Below are 21,089 nucleotides of genomic sequence, written 5' to 3' on the forward strand. Positions count from 1 at the left end.
CTCTCTCTGGCCGGGTACTCGGGCCGCAGCTGCAAAGCCAACTTTGAAAAAAGTTTTTTTGGGGAGACTTTGGCTTTGAGGTGCCCAGTTCTGCGCTTTCCGACTTCGGGGGCCTTTCCAGAAAATGTTGCAAAAAAGCTAAGCCGGCGGGCAGAGGAAAACGCCTTTAGCCGGCGAGTGAAGACGAACCATCGACTGCCGTGTTCTTTTTCCTCCTGGAGGTTGGAGTCCCCTGGGCGCCCCCACACGGCTAGACGCCTCGGCTGGTTCGCGACGCAGCCCCCCGGCCGTGGATGCTCGCTCGGGTTCAGGATCCGCCCAGGTAGCGGCCTCAGACCCTCGTCCCGCGCCCAGGCCCTCCCCAGCCCCCCAACGACGGAGACGGGGCCGGGGGCGGCGGCGCCCGGGGGCCATGCGGCTGAGCCGCGGCGGCGGCTGCAGCGGCCAGAGCGCCTGATCGCCGCAGACCCGAGCGGAGCCCACCTCCCTCCCCAGCCCCCGCCCCCCACCCTGGCCGCGGGGGCGGCGCGCTCGGTCCACGCGTCCGGGGCCCTGCGGGGCCGGGCCCGGAGTCGGCATGAATCGCTGCTGGGCGCTCTTCCTGTCTCTCTGCTGCTACCTGCGTCTGGTCAGCGCCGAGGTGAGTTGCGACGGCGGCTGGGGCTAGTTCGCTTCATTCATTACCCCCACCCCCACCCCTGACCGCCCTCGCCTCTCCCTGCAGTGAACTTTGGACCCTTGCAGCCTTTGGGCCTGGCGCCGGGCACTAGGTGACCTCCGAGGGCTGGGACGTGAGGTCCGGGAGGTGCCAGGCTCTAAGGGGAGGAGGCAGCGGTGGCTTTCTTTCCCATGGGCGATCCCACATTTCCGAGCTTCTAAGTGTCGGGGGAGGGTGTGTGTGGTCCTGTCTCCCACCCCTCAGGAACCCGAGAATAAGCCCCCTCCCGGCCGAAGGGAGAGGGGGTGGGGTGGTGCCGCGGGTGCAGAAGGCAGCGCGTCCTCCCGAGCCCACTTCGGTTCTAGCTTAGATTCTGTCCAGGACCCGGCTTGTCCGGGAGGTGCGACCTCGCGCACCGGTGACAGCCACGCCAACCTTCAGCGGAGGTTTGCGTCCCACCCTGGCTCCCGCTCCAGGTCGGGGTGGTCGCCCTCTGGCCCGCACAGGGCATGCCCAGCCGGAGAGCGCAGTCCAGGAGCAGCATGTGTCTTGGGTGCGGGGAGCGGGGGACGAGAGAGAGGTCTTGGGCACTCGGGATTAGGAGAGGAGTGGGGGTTCTTAGGAAATCCAGCCCCTGGGGCGCTGTGTGCCTGAGGCCCCGCCATACCTGCGCCCGCGCCCTGCGAGAGGAAGCACCTCTCCCCGGCTTGCAGGGTGCGGAGCGCGCCGCCTGTAAAAGCCTAGCTGCAAGGGAGGTGGGGTCTAAAAACGTCTGCGGAGCTCTCAGGTCGGATCAGTGCCCCCACCCTCCCAGGCTCACGTAGCAGTGAGTTGGCAAGTCTACCCGGAATCCAGGTGGGAAAGGGGGCGGGGCAGGGAGGAGGCGCGAGGTGGAGGCGAGGCGAGGGCAGCGGGTAGCGCGGCGTGCCAGGGTCCCGTCCCGCCTCTACTCGGCCGCGGCCGGGATCCCGCACCTCGCCCGCTCCCGGGGAGGGCCGGCCCCTCTCGGCCTCCAACGAGGCGCAGGGAGGCGGCGGCGGCGAAGGGGTTAAGGTGAAGGGCTCCGAGGCCGCGGCCCGGCCTTGGGCCGCCGCCAGCGCAGGTTGTTTTGACCACGGAAGAGCCGTCGCCGTCTCCTTTTGTTCTCCCGGCTCCTCGAGGGCCGCCGGCCGCCCGCCCTGGGGCCCCGCCCTTCCGCGGCCACCCCCTGCGGCCCGCACCCGGGAGGGAGGACGCAGGGCTCGGCCGGGCCGCCTGCAGGCCCCTCCCGACGCCCCCTCCTCTCCTCTCCTGCAGCCCCCCGGGCCGCGGCCAGCTGTTGGGGAGGGGGGCGCCGGCCGGCCCCAGCTGCCGCCTCGCCTCGCCGCGGGGCCTGGGGGCTGGGCCCGGTGCCAGGGCGTCCTGGGAACGGCGGCGCCCCCGCCGCTGCTCTCCGCAGCCCACCCCGCTCGGCCCCCCGACTGGCTCACTCACCCCACGCATGCACACTCTTGGCCGGAGGCGATGCTGCGCTCCGGCGGGCGGGCGGGCGGGCGGGCGAGCGCGCAAAGCGACGGGCACGCACTACCGCGGCCGGGTCGCGCGCTCTCCGCCGCCACGCCCGTGCACATGCGGGGCACACGCGCGCGCACCGCACACACGTGCACGCATGGCCCCCGCACACGCGGCCTGAGCACACGTGCGCGCACACCCACGCACGCATACGGGCACGCACGGTCCCTCTACACCCAGCGCCAGGTGCCCGCCCCCGCGCAACAGGTGGGTCCTGGAACCTCTTCACCTCTGTAGTGACCCCATTTCCTTCCTGGGTCTCATGAGGGAAGGGGAACCGGGGCCCTCCCATCAGGTCCCGGCTCGACGGAACCCCCTTTTTTTTGCCTGGTCAGGTCAGCTCCACGCCCCTCCAGCATTACCCTCTGTGATTGCTTTTTCCAGCCACCCCCGTGTGGCCGAAAGTGGTGGTGATGTGCCCTGGGGGGCGCTGTGATGTCCAGAGCATTTCTGTCTTCAAATGAGCCCTTCTTTGAACCTCCAAGACTGGAGGACCCCGAGCCGCTGAGGGGCTCCCACCCCCGACTGTTCTGGCTTCTTTGCTGATCCCGGCATGCTCAAGGGAGACCGAGTGACAGCTGGATGAGGCTGTCCCAGGCCTGCCCTCACCATTTCCAGCTTCAGCCAGCACCTTCTCCTCCTCTTCCACAAGTCTCATGGGTATGTGCGTCTAGGGAGGAGGCTGTGGCACAGAAGCTGGTGCCTTCTCCTCCCTTTAATCACAGCGTCCTTGAACGCATGGCCCTCAGGACCCACGATTGTGTGGTGCTTTGCAGTTTACGAAGCACTTTCCTGCTAGGCCTGAGTAAGCCTCAGGTGGCTGAGGGAGGAGACCTAAAGGGAAGACCTGCCGACATGGGGGCCAGTCCAGGAAGGGAGACTCTGGGAGGGCTTGCTGGTGGAGGTGGGCTTCGGGCTGACAGTGTCCCGGGCCTGCTTGGACTGAGCCTCAGGTGGAGGCTTCAGCAGCTGGGAAGGAGGGGTGGGAGCTCTGAGGCCTATGAGGTCCCATCTCCATCAGCTGAGCTGGCTTCCTGGAGGGTGACTCCCGCTGTCATGTGACGCCTCCGGCCTCAGCGCCCTTCTGCTGGGGAAGGAGTGAAGGAGCCCTGCAGGCCTTCACCACCCAGATGGTTCCTTGTGGTTTGCTGATGGCCTTAGGCGGTGGGAGACCCACCTGCTGGACTCTCCCAGTCCTGGAAGTGTGTGCAAGTTAGGATCAATCAGAATTTGGAGGCTTTGCTGCAAGACCCAGGAGCAGCGTGTGTGTGTGTGTGTGTGTGTGTGTGTGTGTGTGAAAGCGAGAGAGATTGATTCAGCAGGCGTGGTAAAGAGATGTTTGCCGTGGGCCTCATAAGTCCCTCTCAAAGTCTTCCCTCACCCCCCATTGAAATGTCCCTTCTAGAACAGCTGTTTTCATTTTCTGGTTTATTTAGTTATTATCTGCTCTTCCTGACCGGAGTGTAGACTCCACGAGAGAGCTTTTGTCTTGGTCCCCACTGTCTCCCGTGCTTAGAGTGGTGCCTGCTGCATGGTGGGGACCCTGAAATATTTGCAGAAAGAGTAGTGAGCCCTGGGGGGCAGGGAATGAGCAGATGTGTGTCTGGTGCTTGCTAAGTGCTTTATAAACATGGCCTCAGTTAATCCTCACTCTGAGGGTAGCCCAGTGTGGCTACACTGCCCGCCGACAGGCATCCGCCTTCGAGGACCCCCCGCCTTGAGAGACAAGCGTGTCTTCTCTTCCGTGTCTTGGGACTTGGACTGTCAAGATTGGACAGGTTGGAAGGGAAGGAACAGGAGGAAAATCCAGTTGCAAAGGTTCTGTGTATCTTGAGCTGGGTCTCAGTTTCCGCCACCTAAGAGAATGAGCAGGTTGTGTGAGTACAGCCTTCCCCGAGAGCAGCAGAATGACTGGGCCTCTTGAAAATGCAGGTTCCTGGGCCCTGCCCCGTGCTGGGAGTTAAGACGGGGGTGGGGTGGGGCAGTGATTGCGTGGGGGGCCAGGATTGTAATTGCTGCACTGGCCCCTCTCCTGTTCTATCATTTTTTCTGCTTGAGAGGTGGGGAGCCCACTGGGGGCTGGGCTAACATTAAGAAGAGGAGGCGGAGTGGGAGGGTCCCAGGAGCAATAAGGAAGGGCAATCTAGGTGGGAAAGTCTGGTTCTAAAAGGCTTCTGTGGTCTGCCCAGAGAAGACTTCTTCCAAGGGCTTGGCTTGGCACTGAGTCTAAGTCAGGCCTGAGACTGTCAGGCTGGCGGGTGCTCGGAGGCCTGCTCGGCCTCTCCCTCTGCCAGCCGCTGACAACGCCCCTGGTTGCTTGGGCCGAGCCTGTGTCATCTCCCTCAGCGGAACGGCAGGTGGGCTGGAGAGTGTGTAGCTATGTGTGCTCCAGGGCCCAGGCGGAGGGTGGGGTCCGAGCCCCTTTGATCTGCCAGCCTGGTCAGGAGCAGGTAATTCACCTGGCCTCACGCTGGCTCGTGCGCTTCCTACCTCCTGCAGCTGGCAGTGGGGGTGGTGTGGGGGAGGAGGCTGTTTGCCTTGGCCTGGTAGGCTGGCTTCGCCCCAGCTGCCTTCTTGCCACACCCTCGCCCTGCCAGGAACCCAGGCCTCAGATCCGGGGCATGTTCCTCAGGGTGCCAGGCCTCCTTTCCCGAGCAGCTCCGGGTGGAGGAGGTGGGAGAATCTTACGGGATTCTCTGAGGGGAGCTGCCCAGCTAAGGAAGCTTCTAGAACCAGGAAAACGGAGCTCCTGGCTGCTCACCCTCCCACACCAAGAGGAGCCTCTGACCCCAGGCAGGTGCCCATGAGTCTCCCCCAGGGCATTGCATCCTGGAGCTGACTACAGGCTGAATTCCCCATCCCTCACCCACCCCCCACCCGGAAGGGACCTGCCAGCCCACGCAGCCCCAGGCAGTGCCAGCATGGCGCTAGGGGGCTGTTTCCTGGGGCCCAGCACAGGGGATAATGGAAAGCCAGACATTCTTCCATGGGCAGGCAGCTCTCCACTCACCCATTGTCATCCTCAAAAATGTCCTGCACTGCTGGCCTGGGCATGTGTGCTGCTCGATGCTGCCCTCAAAGGAGCCAGACTGAAGGAGTGAGTGACGACCACAGGGACAGCTCAGTTAAGTCACCGTTATTTGCCGGCTGCTCTGCTGGGTGCAGTTACCCCTCCCCGTAACCCCAGGTGAGGTATTATTAGCACCATTTACAAGATAAAGAAGTAGAGATTTTAGATTGTTCAAAGACTTACTCCAGGAATCCAGGTTTCCTTGGCAGCGGAAGCCCTTGCTCCTTCTTCTACCACCGAGTTCCTCATCCTCTGCACTATTGACATTGTGGGCCAGATAATTCTCAACTGTGGAAGGCTGTCCTGTGTGTAGCAGGATGTTTAGCAGCAGCACCAGCCTCTGCCTCCTAGATACCAGTAGCACCTCGCTAGTTGTGACCACCGAAAACGCCTCCAGCCGTGGCCAGTGTCCCCTGGGGGCCCCTGGTTGAGATCCACTGCTCTCTGACATGCCACAGGGGTCAAGAGGCAACAGGAACTGAACGTGACGCCAGAGACGGGAGGCCGGAAGCCCCGTGGTGGAAGCTCCGTGGCTGGAAGAGGGAAGGACTCGGCTCTGCTACCTCCTAGTCGTGTCCACCTGTGGCCATTTACTTAATTTTTCTAAGCCTCAGTTTCCTCCTCTGGAAGATGGGGATAAATAGCACCAGCCTCTGGGACTGGTAGTTAGTCCAGCGTTTAGCTCTGCCTGGTCGTAGTCAGCCCTCCCTAAATACAAGTGAGCTGTGGTATTATTATCAAATCCAGGGGGCTCCCAGTGAGTTCTGGGCATCCAGTGACCAAATTACCAGGAGCATGTGCAGGAATGGCCTCTCTCCCTAGAATAAAGTGGACTCATACAGGCAATTTGCTGGGGTCGGGGGGGAGGATATCCCAGGAGGCCCTCCTGGTAGAGGAGGTGGGAGAATCATCTGGGAGAGAACCCCCATATGGAGAAGGGGGATTCTTCATGCATTTCATCAGTCTTCACTGAGCACCTACTGTGTGTGTCTCCCACCTTCCCAGTCTCTCTCCTGGGCTCTTCCCCACTCAGCCTTGGAGGGTCTGTGTTTCTACAAGACGCCGTCTCCTTTGCCTCACAGCCCAGGCACAGACATCTGCCAGGCCTGATTGGGGGTCTGTCTACTCTGCCACGGCTGGCAGCTGCAGCCAGCTCTCCAGTGGGCAAGGAAGTCTTGGCATGAGTGCTGTGGGCCATTTGGTACTGGGCCTTTGGGCCCCTCTCCCGGGGGGTGGTTCATTGAATCATTACTCCACAAATAGCCAGGGAGACCTGCGGGGCGCCCCCACCCTTGGCTTTCCTCTGCTGCTTCTCCTGCCACTCCCAGGCAGAATTAGAATCAAATCAAATGTTCTTCAAGCCCCTTGATTCATCGGTGAAGCCAGGACCAGAGAGGGGCAGTGACCAGTCTAAGGTCATGGGGCGGTTGGTAGTGGTACAAGGATGGTCTCCAGCTCTCATGCCCAGTTCTGGGGTTGACAAAACCCCTAGGGGAGCAGCCGGCCATGGTCTTACCTGGAGACCAGCCGCATGCCTTCTGTTCTATGGGGTGGGTCCTGGGTCCACATTTGGTGACTACTGAAGGTGCTGTCTCCGCCTGGGGTTGGAGGAGGCAGGGCACTTGGGGGTGGGGGAGGAAAGTGAGGGGCAGCTAAGCTGACGCCCCTCCCCCATCTTGCACATACATCCCTGGCTCCCGGCTGTGCAGCCGGGACCCTGAAGGAAAGACCCCAACTCCCACCAGGCTTTCTGCTCGGCCCCCAACCTTCCCTGTCTCGAACCTCCTGACAGCCCTGGACACCGGGCTGGGTTATAAACTCCACATTCAAACGGAGCAGCTGAGCTCAAGGGTTTCAAGGAATTCATTTTAAAGGCGGTCATGCCCACCCTTCACCCTGGCTTCTCGGGCTCCAAGGCCAACTTGGGTGGCCAGAGCAGGACATGGTGGCATGCCTGGAGGAGGTGTTCCCAGATGCCCTGATAAGTGTTGAGGAAATGGAGCTTTGGGGGAGACTGATCAATCGCCAGGCTCCTAATGGAGCTTTTGGGGAGAGCCCCCCGGGGCTGGCCGCGAGGCAGGATGACCTCCCTCCCCGTTGGGCAGTGAGAGGGCAGCGTTCCTCCCTCGGAGGCAGGCTGTGCGAAGCCTGGAACTCCAGTGCTTGGAGTGTTCAGTGAACCAATGGGAGCAGGAGCTCTTCCCTTCTTAATCCAGGGAAACTGAGGCACAGAGTGGTTTAATCCAAGATTCAACAAGAGTAAGTCAGGTCTGCTGACACCCTCCCCGGGGCTCCTTCTAGACCGTGCCACTGGTGTGTTTGTGTGTGCTGTGTGTGTGTTCGCGTGGGGGTGAGTTCCGACCTGCAGCAGCATCTTACGCACTTTCTTTGCCCCGAGGCACCGGGTGTCCGGATTGTGTTTCTCAGCTCTCATGTGCCCTCATCTCTTTCTCAAGACCTCTGGCATCAGCCCCTCGGGTCTCCCCGGACCGTGGGGGACGTGACTGTGACCTTCCTATCGGGCTGCTGTCATGTCATTGTGGGACCTGCGGTTTCCCTGGAGGAAGCCGGCTCTGAGTGGGGCCTGTTAAAGTGCTTATTAAGTTTCAAGTGTTTTTGGTAACAGGCCAGAGAGCCTCTAAAAATAGGGTTTGTTTGGGCACGGGGCATGGGTAAGCTTTCAGGTTTCCCGGTCGTATCTGAGGGTTTCCTTCTCTCCTCTTTTGAGCGAGACACTAAATAGATATCGCTAGTATGTGTGGCCTCCAGAGACCATCCGACTCTGCAAGCATTTATTAAACACCTCGTGTACCCGGGAGGCTGGGAGTACAGGCTCTGCCGTCAGAAAGGCTTGGGTTTGAATGCAGCTTCTGCCGATAATCAGCTTGGGACTTGGACAAAGGATGTCACCTGTTTGAGCCTCTGTTTTCTCATCTGTAAAATGGGGATAATCATTTCTCCCCTGAGGAATGCTGGCTGTCGTTAGCTGTCAGGTGTGGAGGGGAAGCAGCGAGGAATCATGTTGTTGGAGTCTCCAGGAACCGGTGGTGTGATGGAGACATTACACCATCAAGTCTAATGCAAAGCAAGCTGGGGTTCCTGTTTCAGGGTTGGGGGTGCAGCATCTGAGCTGGGTCTTAGAGGCCTTTGTGCTTCTGGTTGTCAGGCCTGGAATCTGCCCTACTGCCGGGCCCCAGCCTGGCTGTCCATTTACCCGTGGCCGAGGGGCCCTCAGGAACTTTCCATAGGAGGGGGTGTGTCTGTTAGGGGAAGAGGGCCACGGCTGGAAAGCCCTCCCTCCCAGCTCACCTGGTCCCCCGGTGTCTGCCTGGCAGGGGGACCCCATTCCTGAGGAGCTCTACGAGATGCTGAGCGACCACTCGATCCGCTCCTTCGATGACCTCCAGCGCCTGCTGCACGGAGACTCCGTAGGTAAATTGAATCCTCGTCTGTCGCTCTGGCTCTCCACTAGGTCCTCCGGAGACGGGAGGGGCTGGGCAAGGGGCATCCCCTCTTCCTTGACAGCCAGAGAACCGGCGGCCTGTGGCAGCCCAGGAAGGCTCAACCACACCTGTCCGGGGGGGGCTGAGTAGGCGGACGGGTTGGTACCTGGGATGTGGGGCGTGGCAGGAGAAGCACCCACATGTGGCTCTGGCTTTTTGCAGAGGGTGGGGTGCCGGGAGGAGGGGCACGGGGAAGGCGCCCAGCGCCCCTCCCAAGTGTGTATTCAGGTGTGGACCCAGCTGGGGAGGGTGGTGCCGGAGGAGCCACCTCCCTGCCCCCCTGGCGTAGGGCCTGTCTATAAGGTCTCCCAGGGACACCTGGCCTGACCGGCGGGCAGCCCTGCCCATCTCGAGAGCACGCTCAGAGAATGGGCACGTGCTCGGTGACACACACGTGGCGGGGCTGGCGGGCTGGGTCAGGAATGTATTTATAAACGCTGTCTTCAGAGCAAATTCCATTCTATTCTAACCTCTGGCCTGTTCCCCGGAGCCCTGATCAGCACCCCCCCTGCACCCCAGCTCCCCTTCCCTCGGGGGTTTTGTCTCTTTGTCACTTTGTAATCCTTGCCCAGACTGCTATCTACGGGGGACAGCGTTTCCTGCCTTTGTTTCTTCTCCCATTGGGCCCCTGGCTCCCTCTCAAAAGCATTCCCAGGGCCTTTCAAACCTGCCTCTGCCGGGAGCTGGCGAGGCAGGCGGGAGGGGGCCCCAGCCGGGCCCACCTATTGTTCGCCAGGCCCCCCACCCCACGTCTCCCGCACCCCCCACCCCATGCCCGACTGGCCAGCCCTGGCCAACACAATGGGGCAACTTCCAAATTTAGCCTTTCTGCTGTTTCTTTCCAAGGCCCTTCGCCCCCACCCTCGGACAGCCCCTCCACACCCCGGGTGGGGGTCGGGAGCTCAGAGACGAGGTTTTCAATAGCAGGCCTGTTTCGAGGCAACGATGTGGCTATTTTTTCCTAATCAACTTAACCTTTCCACAAAGCACATCTTTTCCCCATCTCCTCCCCACCAGGGACATTCCAGAGATGGCAGAGAGAAAGGAAGGGAGCGGGAGGGACAGACAGACGCACTGATGTGGGAGCAGTGGGCCAGACGGAAAGGCACCAGTTCAGGACGGTCTCCTCCAAACAGGACTCCCCGGGAGCCCACCCGGATGAGCAGGAGTTTCATCACTGGCAGGGCCAGCGGGCTGGGGAGACCGTGTGAGCCTCAAGGTGCTGCGTGGAGGGGGCAGGGGCTTGTCCTCAGCACTCTCAGTTTACATGCTGGCTCTTCAGTCATTGGAGAGAGAAAAGGGTCTGTCCACGATTCCACGTGCAGCTCCCGATCCTCTCCAACGCTATCTCCCGCAGCGGCTTCTGGCGCCCTCTCTGGAGAGAGGGGTGTCTCCAAGGAGGGCCAATGACACTGAGATGGGGGCGCCCCCGGCTAGAGAAGGGCCTGTGGTTTGTGACCTTAGGAATAAACGGACAACTTAGGGCAGTCATGGGACAAAGGGTTAGGGGAGAGAGAGACAGAAACAGATGGGCGATGAGAGACTGGGAGCTGGAGAGAGAGGGAGGCCTAGGAGGGCACGGGGCGAGGGCTCCCCACATCCCAGCAGGCCCTGGCTTCCCACCCCTCTCTCTGCCTTCAGCCCCCACCCCCATCCCTCTCCCTCCCTCCCTCTCTCCCGCCCAACTGGGCCATTGTCCGGGGCTCCAGAGGGGCTGTGTCCAGGGCATGCTGGTCCCCCCTGGGGATTCTGGGAATTTCTCCATTCAGCACTTCCTATGGGAACGCTGGGCCGAGGGCACTGGAAACTGGCCTTAGAGCTCTCGGTCCTCGCCCTGCCCTGGAGGCCGAGGAGGGTTGCTTACAGTAGCAGAGGGGTGGGTTATTTTTAACTCCATTGAGATGGGTTCTGTCCAAGAATGTGGCTGAAGAGCCCAGAGTGGGCTGATGGCTCCCCCGCCCCAGGGATGCGGTTAGGGCCCCGCCACCTGCTGAGCCCCGTGGCCACTCTGGAGTTTGCCTGGAGCGCCGCTGTTCAGAGCTAGGACCCTTGGGTTTACAGGGAGCCAGAGGGGAGACTGTTTTCTGGAGTGGTGGGCCAGTGGGGGGTGAGAGATAATCCTCCTTCCGGCCCCAGAGTCCCCATCGCAGCCTCCACCCCGCGATCAGGCCAGCCAGTAGTTATCAGAGTGCGTCTGACCGTGCCATCTCTTGCAGATGAAGATGGGGCCAAGCTGGACCTGAATTTGACCCGGTCCCACTCTGGAGGCGAGCCGGAGAGCTTATCCCGTGGGAGAAGAAGCCTAGGTAAGACCAGGGCTGCGAATGGTGGCCCCTCTAAGGTGGGAGCCAGCCCGAGGCTGCAGCGCCGGCTCGTCTGTCCCTACTACGCTCAGCACTGAGTTGAGCTAAGAGAGTATAACCATCCTTCAATGCCCTGGATTGAGGAGTTGAGTCGTCATGCCCCCGACACACACTGTTTTCTAATTACAGTGCTTTTAAGCTCATTTATTCATTACTTCAAGCTTGGAGGTGGATATTATTTTATGGAGTTTTATATAGAGTTGGAAACTGGGGCCCAGAGAGGGTAAAGAAATAGCTGAGGTCACACAGCTAGCAAGTGGTAGGGCTGGGATCCCAAGAGCTCGTTTCACTTGAACCCAGTGCCGTCCTGGTGGGCCGCGTGTCTCTGCTGTGGCTAAGGGCTGCGGCCTGGGACCCACCTCCTGCTCTGTCGCAGAGACCAAAAGGCGAATGTCAATCACTAGGTCCCTCGGAACCTTCCCGGGGTGGGCAAGTGCCCCAACCCAGCCCCGCCTCCTCTCTGCCCACCTGCCATCCCCAAAACACTGTAGACAGTGGCCGGGGGACCTCCCGATAAGGGTTGGGGACCTGAGTTCCACTCCTCGCTCTGTGGATTTGGGCAGCTGATTTAGCTCTCGGAGCCCTGGTTTCTCTCTGCGTGACAGTGACAGCAGCCCCACATTGACTGTATGCTTGCTGTGGGCCAGGCTTCACGCACATCCCATCCCACAGCTGCAAGTGCTTGTGTAGGCACTGTATTCTCCCATTTCAGAGATGAGGGGACTAAGGCTTGAAAGAAGCAACAACGTAAGTCTAGACGACAGAATAAACAGCACCTTGAGATTGGTTACAAGACAATACACATGTGAGGGCCACGTGTCGGGCAAACCCATAAATGTGTGAAATCGTAGAATAAAATGGTTGGGGGCTGGCGGGAGGAAACTGACTTTACAACATGCCAGCACTCTGAATGACCTCACGTGGTCCTTACAGTGGGTCTTGGGTGTAGATCTCATCATACCCATTTTGCACACGGGGAAACTGAGGCTTTGAGCTCACCAGGGCAACCTGCCCAAGTCCCATGGCTGATAATAGCCGAGACTGGAACCGCCACCCCGGGGATGGAGGAGGTGGGAATCGGCTGGGCTTTCCTGTGGGTGGGCTCTGGGCAGGCCCCCGTCCTGATGGAGGTCCCCCTCCCTCCAGGTTCCCCCGAGGTGGCCGAGCCAGCCATGATCGCTGAGTGCAAGACTCGCACCGAGGTGTTCGAGATCTCCCGGCGCCTCATCGACCGTACCAACGCCAACTTCCTGGTGTGGCCGCCGTGCGTGGAGGTGCAGCGCTGCTCTGGCTGCTGCAACAACCGCCACGTGCAGTGCCGGCCCACGCAGGTGCAGCTGCGGCCCGTCCAGGTGCGTGGGTCCTTGGCCACCCCGCTCGCCTTCTGGGGGTGGGGCTGCCCTTCGGGGGCAGGTCACTCGCCGGCCAGCTTCCGTGGGGTCAAAAGGCATTCCTGGATGCTCCTGGGCTCTGTCCAGGGAGGACCACCCTTGGAAGCTCTCTCTGGACAGGTGTGCTAAGGCCACCATGAGTCCTCAGGGGCCACCCAGGCCGCTGTAACCAAAGCCACAGACAGACCCCAGGCCGGGCCGGGTGGGGGACATTGTAAGGGACACTGCCTCCTCCTTTACGGGATAAAATTGTCCCTTGAAGAGACATGTCTGTAGACTTTTATTGGACACTCGGGTTCCCCCAGAGCTCTCCGCTGCTCAGGGCTCAGTTTTCTTCCTTCCACAGAGAGGACGGCTCGGTTAGGTGGCCCTGCGTCTGTAACGCCTGCTCGTCTCCCTTAGACAAGCTGCGTGTTTAACAAAGAGCACAGAACCGTCCAGGGGCAGACGTGGCAGGAGTTGGGGCAGCCCCTGGGAGAGTCAGAATGCTGATCCTGACTCTTTCTGGGAAGACTGGGTACACACTCTGACTCAAGGGAAATTTTAGAGTAAAGGCCATCCTGGGGAGCCCCCGGTGTCATGCTGGGCAGGGCAGGGCCGGAGAAGCCTCAGCTGTCTTCTGATTCATGAGTTAAGGTTTCTGCACCTCTGGGCCAGCCTGGCTCACACACTAACTCAGGATGGGCCGAGCTGCTGGGTGGTGGGCACACGTGGGGCTCAGCACCGCTCTTGCCAAATGCTCTGCTGCTTTGCCACACTCCCCTCCCCTGTGATCAGCCTTGCCTCGTGCCCACCTTCCATCCAGACCTGGGCCCCGTGCCCGAGATTACAAATGTCACTCTCCACGCCCCCACCCGCGGTCATGATATCTCCTGTCCCCAACACGTCCAGCGCTGTGGATGGATACCTGACAGCTGACCTCCCCCTTCCCGCCTCCCTCCTGGATACTGCCTCCCCCACTTCCTTCCAGACAACCATCTCCCGCCTCTGCCCAGCCCTTGACCTTGGCTGGCGCTCCTGGAATGAGGACACCACAGGCTCCACGCTGAACCCGGAAATGCCTTTCTCCCTCTCCGGGGGCATGGAGGGGGGCTGCGGCGAAGCCGGGGGCCAGGTCGGGAGGGCTTGTTTTGATGGAAAAGCTACGAGAAGGGCAGAGGGCAAGGTCCTGCTATTGTTTGGGCCGAAGAGTCTGCTGTGCTGCTGTCCGGGCTTTCGAGGAAAGATCAAGGCCGGGGACGTGGTGTGGAAGAGTGGGCGGCGGAGTCCCTCGGCCTCTGCCCGTGTGGTCTCACCGAGGCGCTTGGGTGGTTCTCTCCTCCAGGTGAGAAAGATCGAGATCGTGCGGAAGAAGCCGACCTTTAAGAAGGCCACGGTGACCCTGGAAGACCACCTGGCGTGCAAGTGTGAGACGGTGACGGCCGCACGACCTGTGACCCGAAGCCCTGGGAGTTCCCAGGAGCAGCGAGGTAACCCTGGTCCGGGGTCTGCCTCTGAATTGCTCAGTCCGGCAGCTTCTGGGGGCGGGGCGGGGGAACTGGCTGAGGCGTGCCCCTGGTTAAATTCATCTGAAGCTTTCCATCTCACTGAGAACAATCCAGATTCCTCCCCTGCCTGCGAGGCCCTGTGAGGATGTATCTCCTGATTGGCTCTCTGGCCTTGCTGCCAACCAATCCCCCTCTTTTATGCCACCCTAGCCAGATTGGCCTCCTTGAACAGCCAAATAAATGTCTGCCTCAGGGCCTTTGCACATGGCACTCTGGCTGACATTCTCTTCTCCTAGGTCTTTGCAAGCCTAGCTCCTTCTCTTCATTTGGGTTTCAGCTCAGAAGTCTCCTCCTCCTAGAAGTCTGCCCTGACCACCCCGTCCAGAGCAGCCCCCATCCCAGTCTTGCTCCACAGCCCCCTACTTTGTTGAATGAGTGCATGAGATGGTGGGAGGAACAAGGGCCTGGACAAGAGAAGACGCCATGCACGTCATCTTCAGATATTTGACAACTTGTCCTGGGGATGCGGCATCAAACCAGTTCCTTGTAGCTTTGATGGGGGAATTAGGACCAGTGGGGAAATATCATCAGGGAGAGATTTCAACTCCATATACGCGAAAGCTGGTGATCAGTCAGGATCAGCAAGGTGGAACTGTCTGCCTTGCGAGGTGGTGAGTTCCCTGTTGCTGGAGGTGTGCAAGTAAAGGCTGGGCAACCGTGCAGCAGGGATGTGACAGACAGGGTTCAAGCATCAGATGGATAAGTGGAAGTGGAGTTCTGTTCCTGTCCCTAGATTTCATGAATCCACGATTTCAGGGGCATAGTTTGACTTAAAGAGTTGAAAGGAACCAAAAAAATGGTCTGGTCCAATTGCCTCCTCCACATTTTACAGAGGAGGCGCCTGAGGCCCAGAGAGGCTGAGGTCTTGCCCAAGGTCACACAGCCAGTCCCAGGCAGGGGTATAGCTGGAATCCAGGTGTCCTGAAGTTTTTTTCTTGGCTCTCCCCTCACCCTGACAACTGTCACTGTCTTACCTGCCTCATCATTTTTTTTTTTAAACGATTTTAAAATTTTAGAGCTAGAATGGACCAGAGAGATGACCTTGCAAGTCAATCCTTTAGTGTTGTTAACAAGGCTGCTGGAGCAGAGAGGTTAAGGGACTTAATGACAGCAAAGCCTAGCCAGGAACTCAGGTCTTGTAATGTCTAGTTCTGGGTTCTTTAGACTGTATCCTGCTGCCTTTTCTCTCTCGAATGTTTGCAGTGAGGATCAAACGAGAATCATTAAATTAATATGATTAGATGAGCTAAAAATAATCACGCAAGTGATCGTTTCAATTTTCAGTAACTTTCTTCACTTAGAGGACAGGACAGTCTGACCATCACTTCTTATTAACAAGCCTCCTGAAGGCAAGGCCGTCTCTTAGCCTGTTCTTCATGTTCTCAGAGCTCAGCAGAGGCACGAAAGCCCCGGGAAGGCTGATAATGTGACACCTTCAAAGGGACATGTTGTAAATTATTTATAGAGTTAACGTGGAGAGTTATTTTTCTATGGGAAAATGCTATTCCTTTTAATGTTGAGAATGGGGTTCTTGCACATGCATGTGCTTCGTGCGATTTTCCAGTGCGGTTTCCTGGGAGGCACAGTCCCCCAATTAATATTGGGAGGCATCGAGTCTTGTCCTTTTAGCTCGAGTGTCTGGGCCCTGGGCTAGGGCACTCTGGCAGCCATCCGTGGGCTGGCTGGTGGGTGTGGCCCGTGTGATGGATGGTCAGTGTAGACCTCCTGGGCCCCAATCTCTGCTCTGTCCCTTGGGAGCTGTGTGACGACCTTGAGCCCACTCAGGCTTTGTCCAGCCCAGCGTCCTGCTAGTGGCCCTATCTCTGGAGCAGGAACTCCCTGGGTCCTTCAGTGGCCGTCCTGGGTGTCCTCCCACGAGAGGGATTGAGACCCACCTGGGTCCCTAAATCTGCCCATTTGCAGAGATGGGGTAACTGCCTTGTGGCAGCTTGTGTCTGTGAGGTGGGAGGTCGGATGTTGACCCCAAAGAGCTTCGTGGGCTGTGGAGATCTTGGAGGGCTCCCAAGAAGAGGCAGGCCTTAAGCGTGGCAGAGAAAGCTTTCACTGCCAGGGAGTCCAGGGGGCCCAAGAGGAAGAGACACAGCACTGACCTTGACCGAGGCTCGCAGACACCGAGACCTACAGCCCAGTAGTTGAAAGTGTGGACCTCAGAGGCAGATCCCTGGGTTCAAATCCCAGTCTCTCTGCCTCAGTTTCCTTGTTTGTTAAATGTAGACACTTGTACCTGCTGTGAAGATAAATGAGCGTAGAGCATCGGCAGGTGTTCTAAGGGTTTCTGGCTGTTTCCGTGTATTATCTCTTGTCCTTTGGAGGCCAGGGCTGCTGTCATCTCAGCTTTAAAGGTGGAAATCGAGGCACAGAGAGTTTATATGACTTGTCCCAAAGCACACAGCCAACACCTGGGAGACCCCAGATGTGAACCTGGTGGTCCAGCATAGCCAGAGCTCTGGCCACCCCTATGCTGCTTCTCGGAACAGCAAGGGCCTGGCAGACGATGGCACCACCGGGGAAAGGCCCAGCTCATCGGGGGTGGTCCCGGCCTGAAGCCCAGCGGCTCCCTCGTTGCATGGCTGGAAGGGGCTGAGAAGTTGGTGGGGGGATCCCTCAATCGGGGGTCAAGCTGAGGAAATGAGAAACAAGTGAATAAGAGCAGCTGCTGATGGCTGATCACTTCTTACTCTGAACTCAGTGGCTGAAGACAACAGCCATTTTATTCTCCCTCCCGGGGCTGTGGGTTGACTGGGCTCAGCTGGGCGGTTCTACTAGCGTCTCCTGTGGGTGCAGCCAGTCGTCTGGAGGCTGCGCCGGGACAGCTGGGCCTCTGTCCCTCCCCCTGTAGCGCAGGCCTGTCCTCCCCACGTGGCCTCAGCAGGGTAGCCAGACTTCTTATGGGGGCCACAGGGCTCCCCAAAGCACAGAACTGGGGGCTGCCAGGCCTTCTTAAGGCGTATCCCGGAACTGGCCGGCACCACTACCTCCTGTTGGTTAACAGATCCAAGTCCAGGCCAGGCACAAGCGGCGTGTCGGTGGGGTAATGACCAAGAACTTGAAGCCCTCTACTCCCCTCTGTGTTTGCCAGCATCCTGTCATTTATTCCTTCCCCCAGTCCTGTGAGGTGGGCAGTCTTATTACCCCCATTTCACAGATGGGGACACTGAGGCACAGAGTGGTTCAGTCATGGTCCCCGAGGCACATACAGCTGGTGAGTGGTGTTGCTGAGATTTGAACCCGGGAGATCTGGCCCCAGACTCCCTCCGGCCCCTTTTCTCAGCCCAGAGGATCTGGGGTGGTCTGCGGCAGGCCTTGGTCGAGAGCAAGAGACCCTCCGTGGTGGTCGTCCAGCTGCTGACGAGACCTTTCTTTCTCTTGAGCAGCCAAGACGCCCCAGACTCGGGTAACCATCCGGACAGTGCGCGTCCGCCGGCCCCCAAAGGGGAAGCACCGGAAGTTCAAGCACACACACGACAAGCAGGCGCTGAAGGAGACCCTCGGAGCCTAGGGGCGTCCGCAGCAGGGTGTGGGCAGGTGAGCGCCAGGCCGGGAGGCGGAGGCCCGGAGCCCTGCGTTTCCTTCTCTCTGCCTGTGGCTTGGGCTGTGGGAGGGGCTGGAGGAGAGGCGTTTTCCCATACAAAATCCAGGCTCTGAGAGGTGACCCCTCCACCCAGTTATCCCCTGAGTTTTGCCCTGGGGCAGGTGGGGGGGCTTGGGAGACCCCAGCATGCCCTGAGAGGATGGGAGGTCTAAACCTCAGCTCCCCCAGCCCTGAGTGAGCCTGCTGGAAATCAGGGACACTGGTCGACCCTGGCTCCCTGCCCCTCCCAAGGGGGGCTTGTGAGCCTGGGATGGGCCCCTAGGCTGTCTCTGACCCCCGTGTCCTCTGCTTGGCCTACAGGGTTATTTAATATGGTATTTGCTGTATCGCCCCCATGGGGTCCTTGGAGTGATAATATTGTCCCCTCGTCCGTCTGTCTCGATGCCTGATTCGGACGGCCAATGGTGCTTCCCCCGCCCCTCCGCCAGCGGCTCTCCCCTCAGCGGCCTCCAGCGTCTTGCCCGGAAGCTCGAGGAGGAAACAAAAGACCCGGACTCCGTCGCTGTCTGCCCCCCGGCCCCGAGAACCCGAGATGAGAGCACAGGAGAGACTGATGGCTTCGCCGTTTGGGGAATGGGGCTCTCTTCCCCAGCGCCCGGCCCGGGCCACACCCGAACTCTGTGGACAGGCCCGAGACCCTGCACGTGGCCCTGAGGACCTCTAGGCATGGCCTGCCCGGCCCCGGAGCCCCAGCCAGCTCTGAAGGGAACACCGCCAGGCAGGCCTGGGCACCTCGTACTCCTGCGGCTGAGACCACGTGGCAGAGCACAGACTGGAGAAACCCCTCCTGCGGTGCCCGGGCCTGGTCCCCTCTGCGTGGTCCCCTCTGCTCACAGTGGCTCCCTTTCATTTTATACGTATGAAATCTTTGAAGATGTGGACTCCTCTGGGTGTGCGTGGCCAGGGCGCCAGGCAGCCGAGTGCCCTCTCAGATGGGTCAGAGTTGAAGTTTGCTCTGGAGGTGGACGTAGATGGTGACCTGGGCACCCGCCGCCTCCACCACTCCCCTTCACTTCCACCTCTGTTTCATCTCTCTACCTCTCCCCTGCATCTTCCTCTTGGCCCTCAGTCTGCTCCACCAAGGGGCTCTTGGACCCCTTATTGAGGCCCCAAATAACCCCAGTCACTGCTCCATAGGGCAGAAGACCAGGGGCCAGGGCAGCAGGGGGCCTGCCCATCGTATCCCAGCCCAGCCAAGACTGCCACGTAAGGTTGTGCAGGGTGTGCATTGCACAAGGGCACTGCATGCAGGGAGCACCATTCACACCGTAGACGTGGCCAATTTGTATATTTATTGTGACAGTTTCCTGGCTGATGGAGGTAACATGTCTTGAGGAAAGGAATCCTTTCCCTAATTGACACAAAGTCTCCATGGGGACTGGCCGTGCCCCTGACCCAGCCCATGGCTTGGAGTGGTCGGACGGGAGTGTGCCCTTGTTGGCGGGGGAGGCACAGTGTTGTCCATCTGGCCTCCGTTTCCCTGAGTCCTCAGCTTGAGCCGTCCGCCTTCCAGGCAGGTTTGAAAAACCCAAGAGAAGGTCTCCAAGGGAGGGGGCCGCCCTTGCTCCCCACCTGCACACTCCCCCATCTTGGATCCTTTTGATTTCCACCTCTGGTGGCTCCTCGCAGGAAACCAGCTCATGGGCTGGGAGTAGGGGAGTGAGGGAAGAAGACCCCGGGGCCCCCTAGGGGTGGGGTTTGACTCCCGCCTCCTTCCCCACCTTCCACTGCGCTTTCCCCTTCCCCCCTCTCCAAAATCTGCTTCCTTCAGTTTGTAAAGTCGGTGATTATATTTTTGGGGGCTTTCCTTTTATTTTTTAAATGTAAAATTTATTTATATTCCGTATTTAAAGTTGTAAAAAAAATAACCACACAACAAAACCAAATGAGTCCCCGGAGGTCTGTCTGTTGGCATCGTGCGTGACAGTTACCCTTTCCGCCTTGGCAGGATTTGCCAACAGCTTGCTACGTGTTCCTCTCGCTCTTGGAGGCCCAGGCGCACACTTGTGCACACACACACGCTCACACATGCGTGCACACGCACACGGGCCAACTGCTCCGGGGGAGGCCTCTGTCTGGGGCGGGTAAGAGTCAGCCCACTCTTAGGCCCTGGTCCTGCAGCAGCTCCTGACGCCCAGACCCCAGGTCCCAGCCCTGTGCCTGTCGCTGGTGGTGACAAGAGATGCCTGTCTCCAGCCTGAGGGTCTCCATAAAGGAAGCAGATCCTCAGCATCGTGGGGTGGGACTGGCTGTAGGGGGCGGGGGGTGGTACCCACTGTGGGGAAGGCTAGAGGAGGTCCCGGAGGGGCTGTGGGATTTAGAAGGAACTCGGCTCAAAGTTGGATCCGGGGTCTGATCTTCGCGCAGCCCTTAGCCAGCTGTGTGGCCTTGGGCAAGTCACAGCCCCTCTCTGGCCAGAACCACATCTGAAACCCGAGAAGATGACCAGGAGATGTGTGGCCTCCAAGGTCTGGCTGTGGGGTTCTGTGCTTTCCCTTGCCTGCAAAGACTTGGGTACCATCCCATAAAAAATGTTCTAACTGTGTTCTGGGTCCCACCTGCAGGCAGACTGGGGCTGATGGAGAAGCCCAGGAGGTGGAGAATCTGACTCATCATAAGATGATCTAAAACAAAAACTATTTTGCCTGTGATAGTAGTGAGCTCCCTGTCCCTGGAAGTGTGTAAGTGGAAGCTGGCTGACAGCTTGTCAGGTTAGACTCAATAACGTTTGGGCTCCCTGTGATTGACATTGATTCATTGATTCATTCATTCACCTTGAGCCCCTACCATGTGTCTCTCTCTGCCAGGGGTTTTTACAGCAATTTGATTTAAAGTCATCCTGGGATTCCCAGCCCTGGGCTTGAGGAAGTGGAGTCCACCTGTGGTGGTGGGCGGTGCAGCTCAGAGGGGTTTCCCTGGAAACGCCTACTTCTGCCTCTCAACCCTGTCAGTAGGACCCCCCATCCCCCCATCCCCCAGTATTCTGGGCTCACAGGGCACCAAAGAAGACTCCGGCTGGGAGGAGGAGGGGATGCTCCTCTAGGGGATGGAAATTAGAGGACAGCAGGAGGGACCAGCACATGTGGCATCGTGGCAGCTGCTAACAGCTGTCCTGTTCATGGACCACTGCAGGAACTTCTCCAGGGAAACACGCAGAGCTGCCCGCATCTCTCCCCTCCCCGGGTGCCCTCCCAGGCAGCAGCGGTGCCAAGCCTGTGGGCCCTCCAGGGGCCTGGTGGGCCCTCTCTGGGCCTTAGAACCACCAAGCTAAAGTGGCATTCTTCTAGAAACCCCTCTGCTGGGGAGAAGGCATTTCCTTCATCCCTTTCTCTGCCCTGTTGGCTGCAATACAGACATGATGTCTGGCACTCAAGCAGCCATCTTGAGCCATGA

General features: G+C 59.4%; 1 protein-coding gene across 1 annotated transcript; it reads left to right on the plus strand.

Annotated features, from left to right (window-relative positions):
* The first annotated feature begins 561 nt into the window (after positions 1 to 561).
* On the plus strand, positions 562 to 19,886 carry PDGFB (platelet derived growth factor subunit B). Its single transcript, XM_058568342.1, has 7 exons — positions 562 to 640; positions 8,615 to 8,711; positions 10,999 to 11,088; positions 12,292 to 12,497; positions 13,861 to 14,005; positions 17,479 to 17,629; positions 17,997 to 19,886. Exons 1-6 carry the CDS (start codon positions 578 to 580, stop codon positions 17,601 to 17,603), a joined length of 726 nt encoding a protein of 241 aa, XP_058424325.1. The 5' UTR covers positions 562 to 577; the 3' UTR covers positions 17,604 to 17,629; positions 17,997 to 19,886.
* Positions 19,887 to 21,089: the final 1,203 nt, after the last annotated feature.

The sequence above is a fragment of the Diceros bicornis genome, chromosome 25 (genome assembly GCF_020826845.1).
Source record: "Diceros bicornis minor isolate mBicDic1 chromosome 25, mDicBic1.mat.cur, whole genome shotgun sequence".
NCBI classification, from domain to species: Eukaryota; Metazoa; Chordata; class Mammalia; order Perissodactyla; family Rhinocerotidae; genus Diceros; species Diceros bicornis.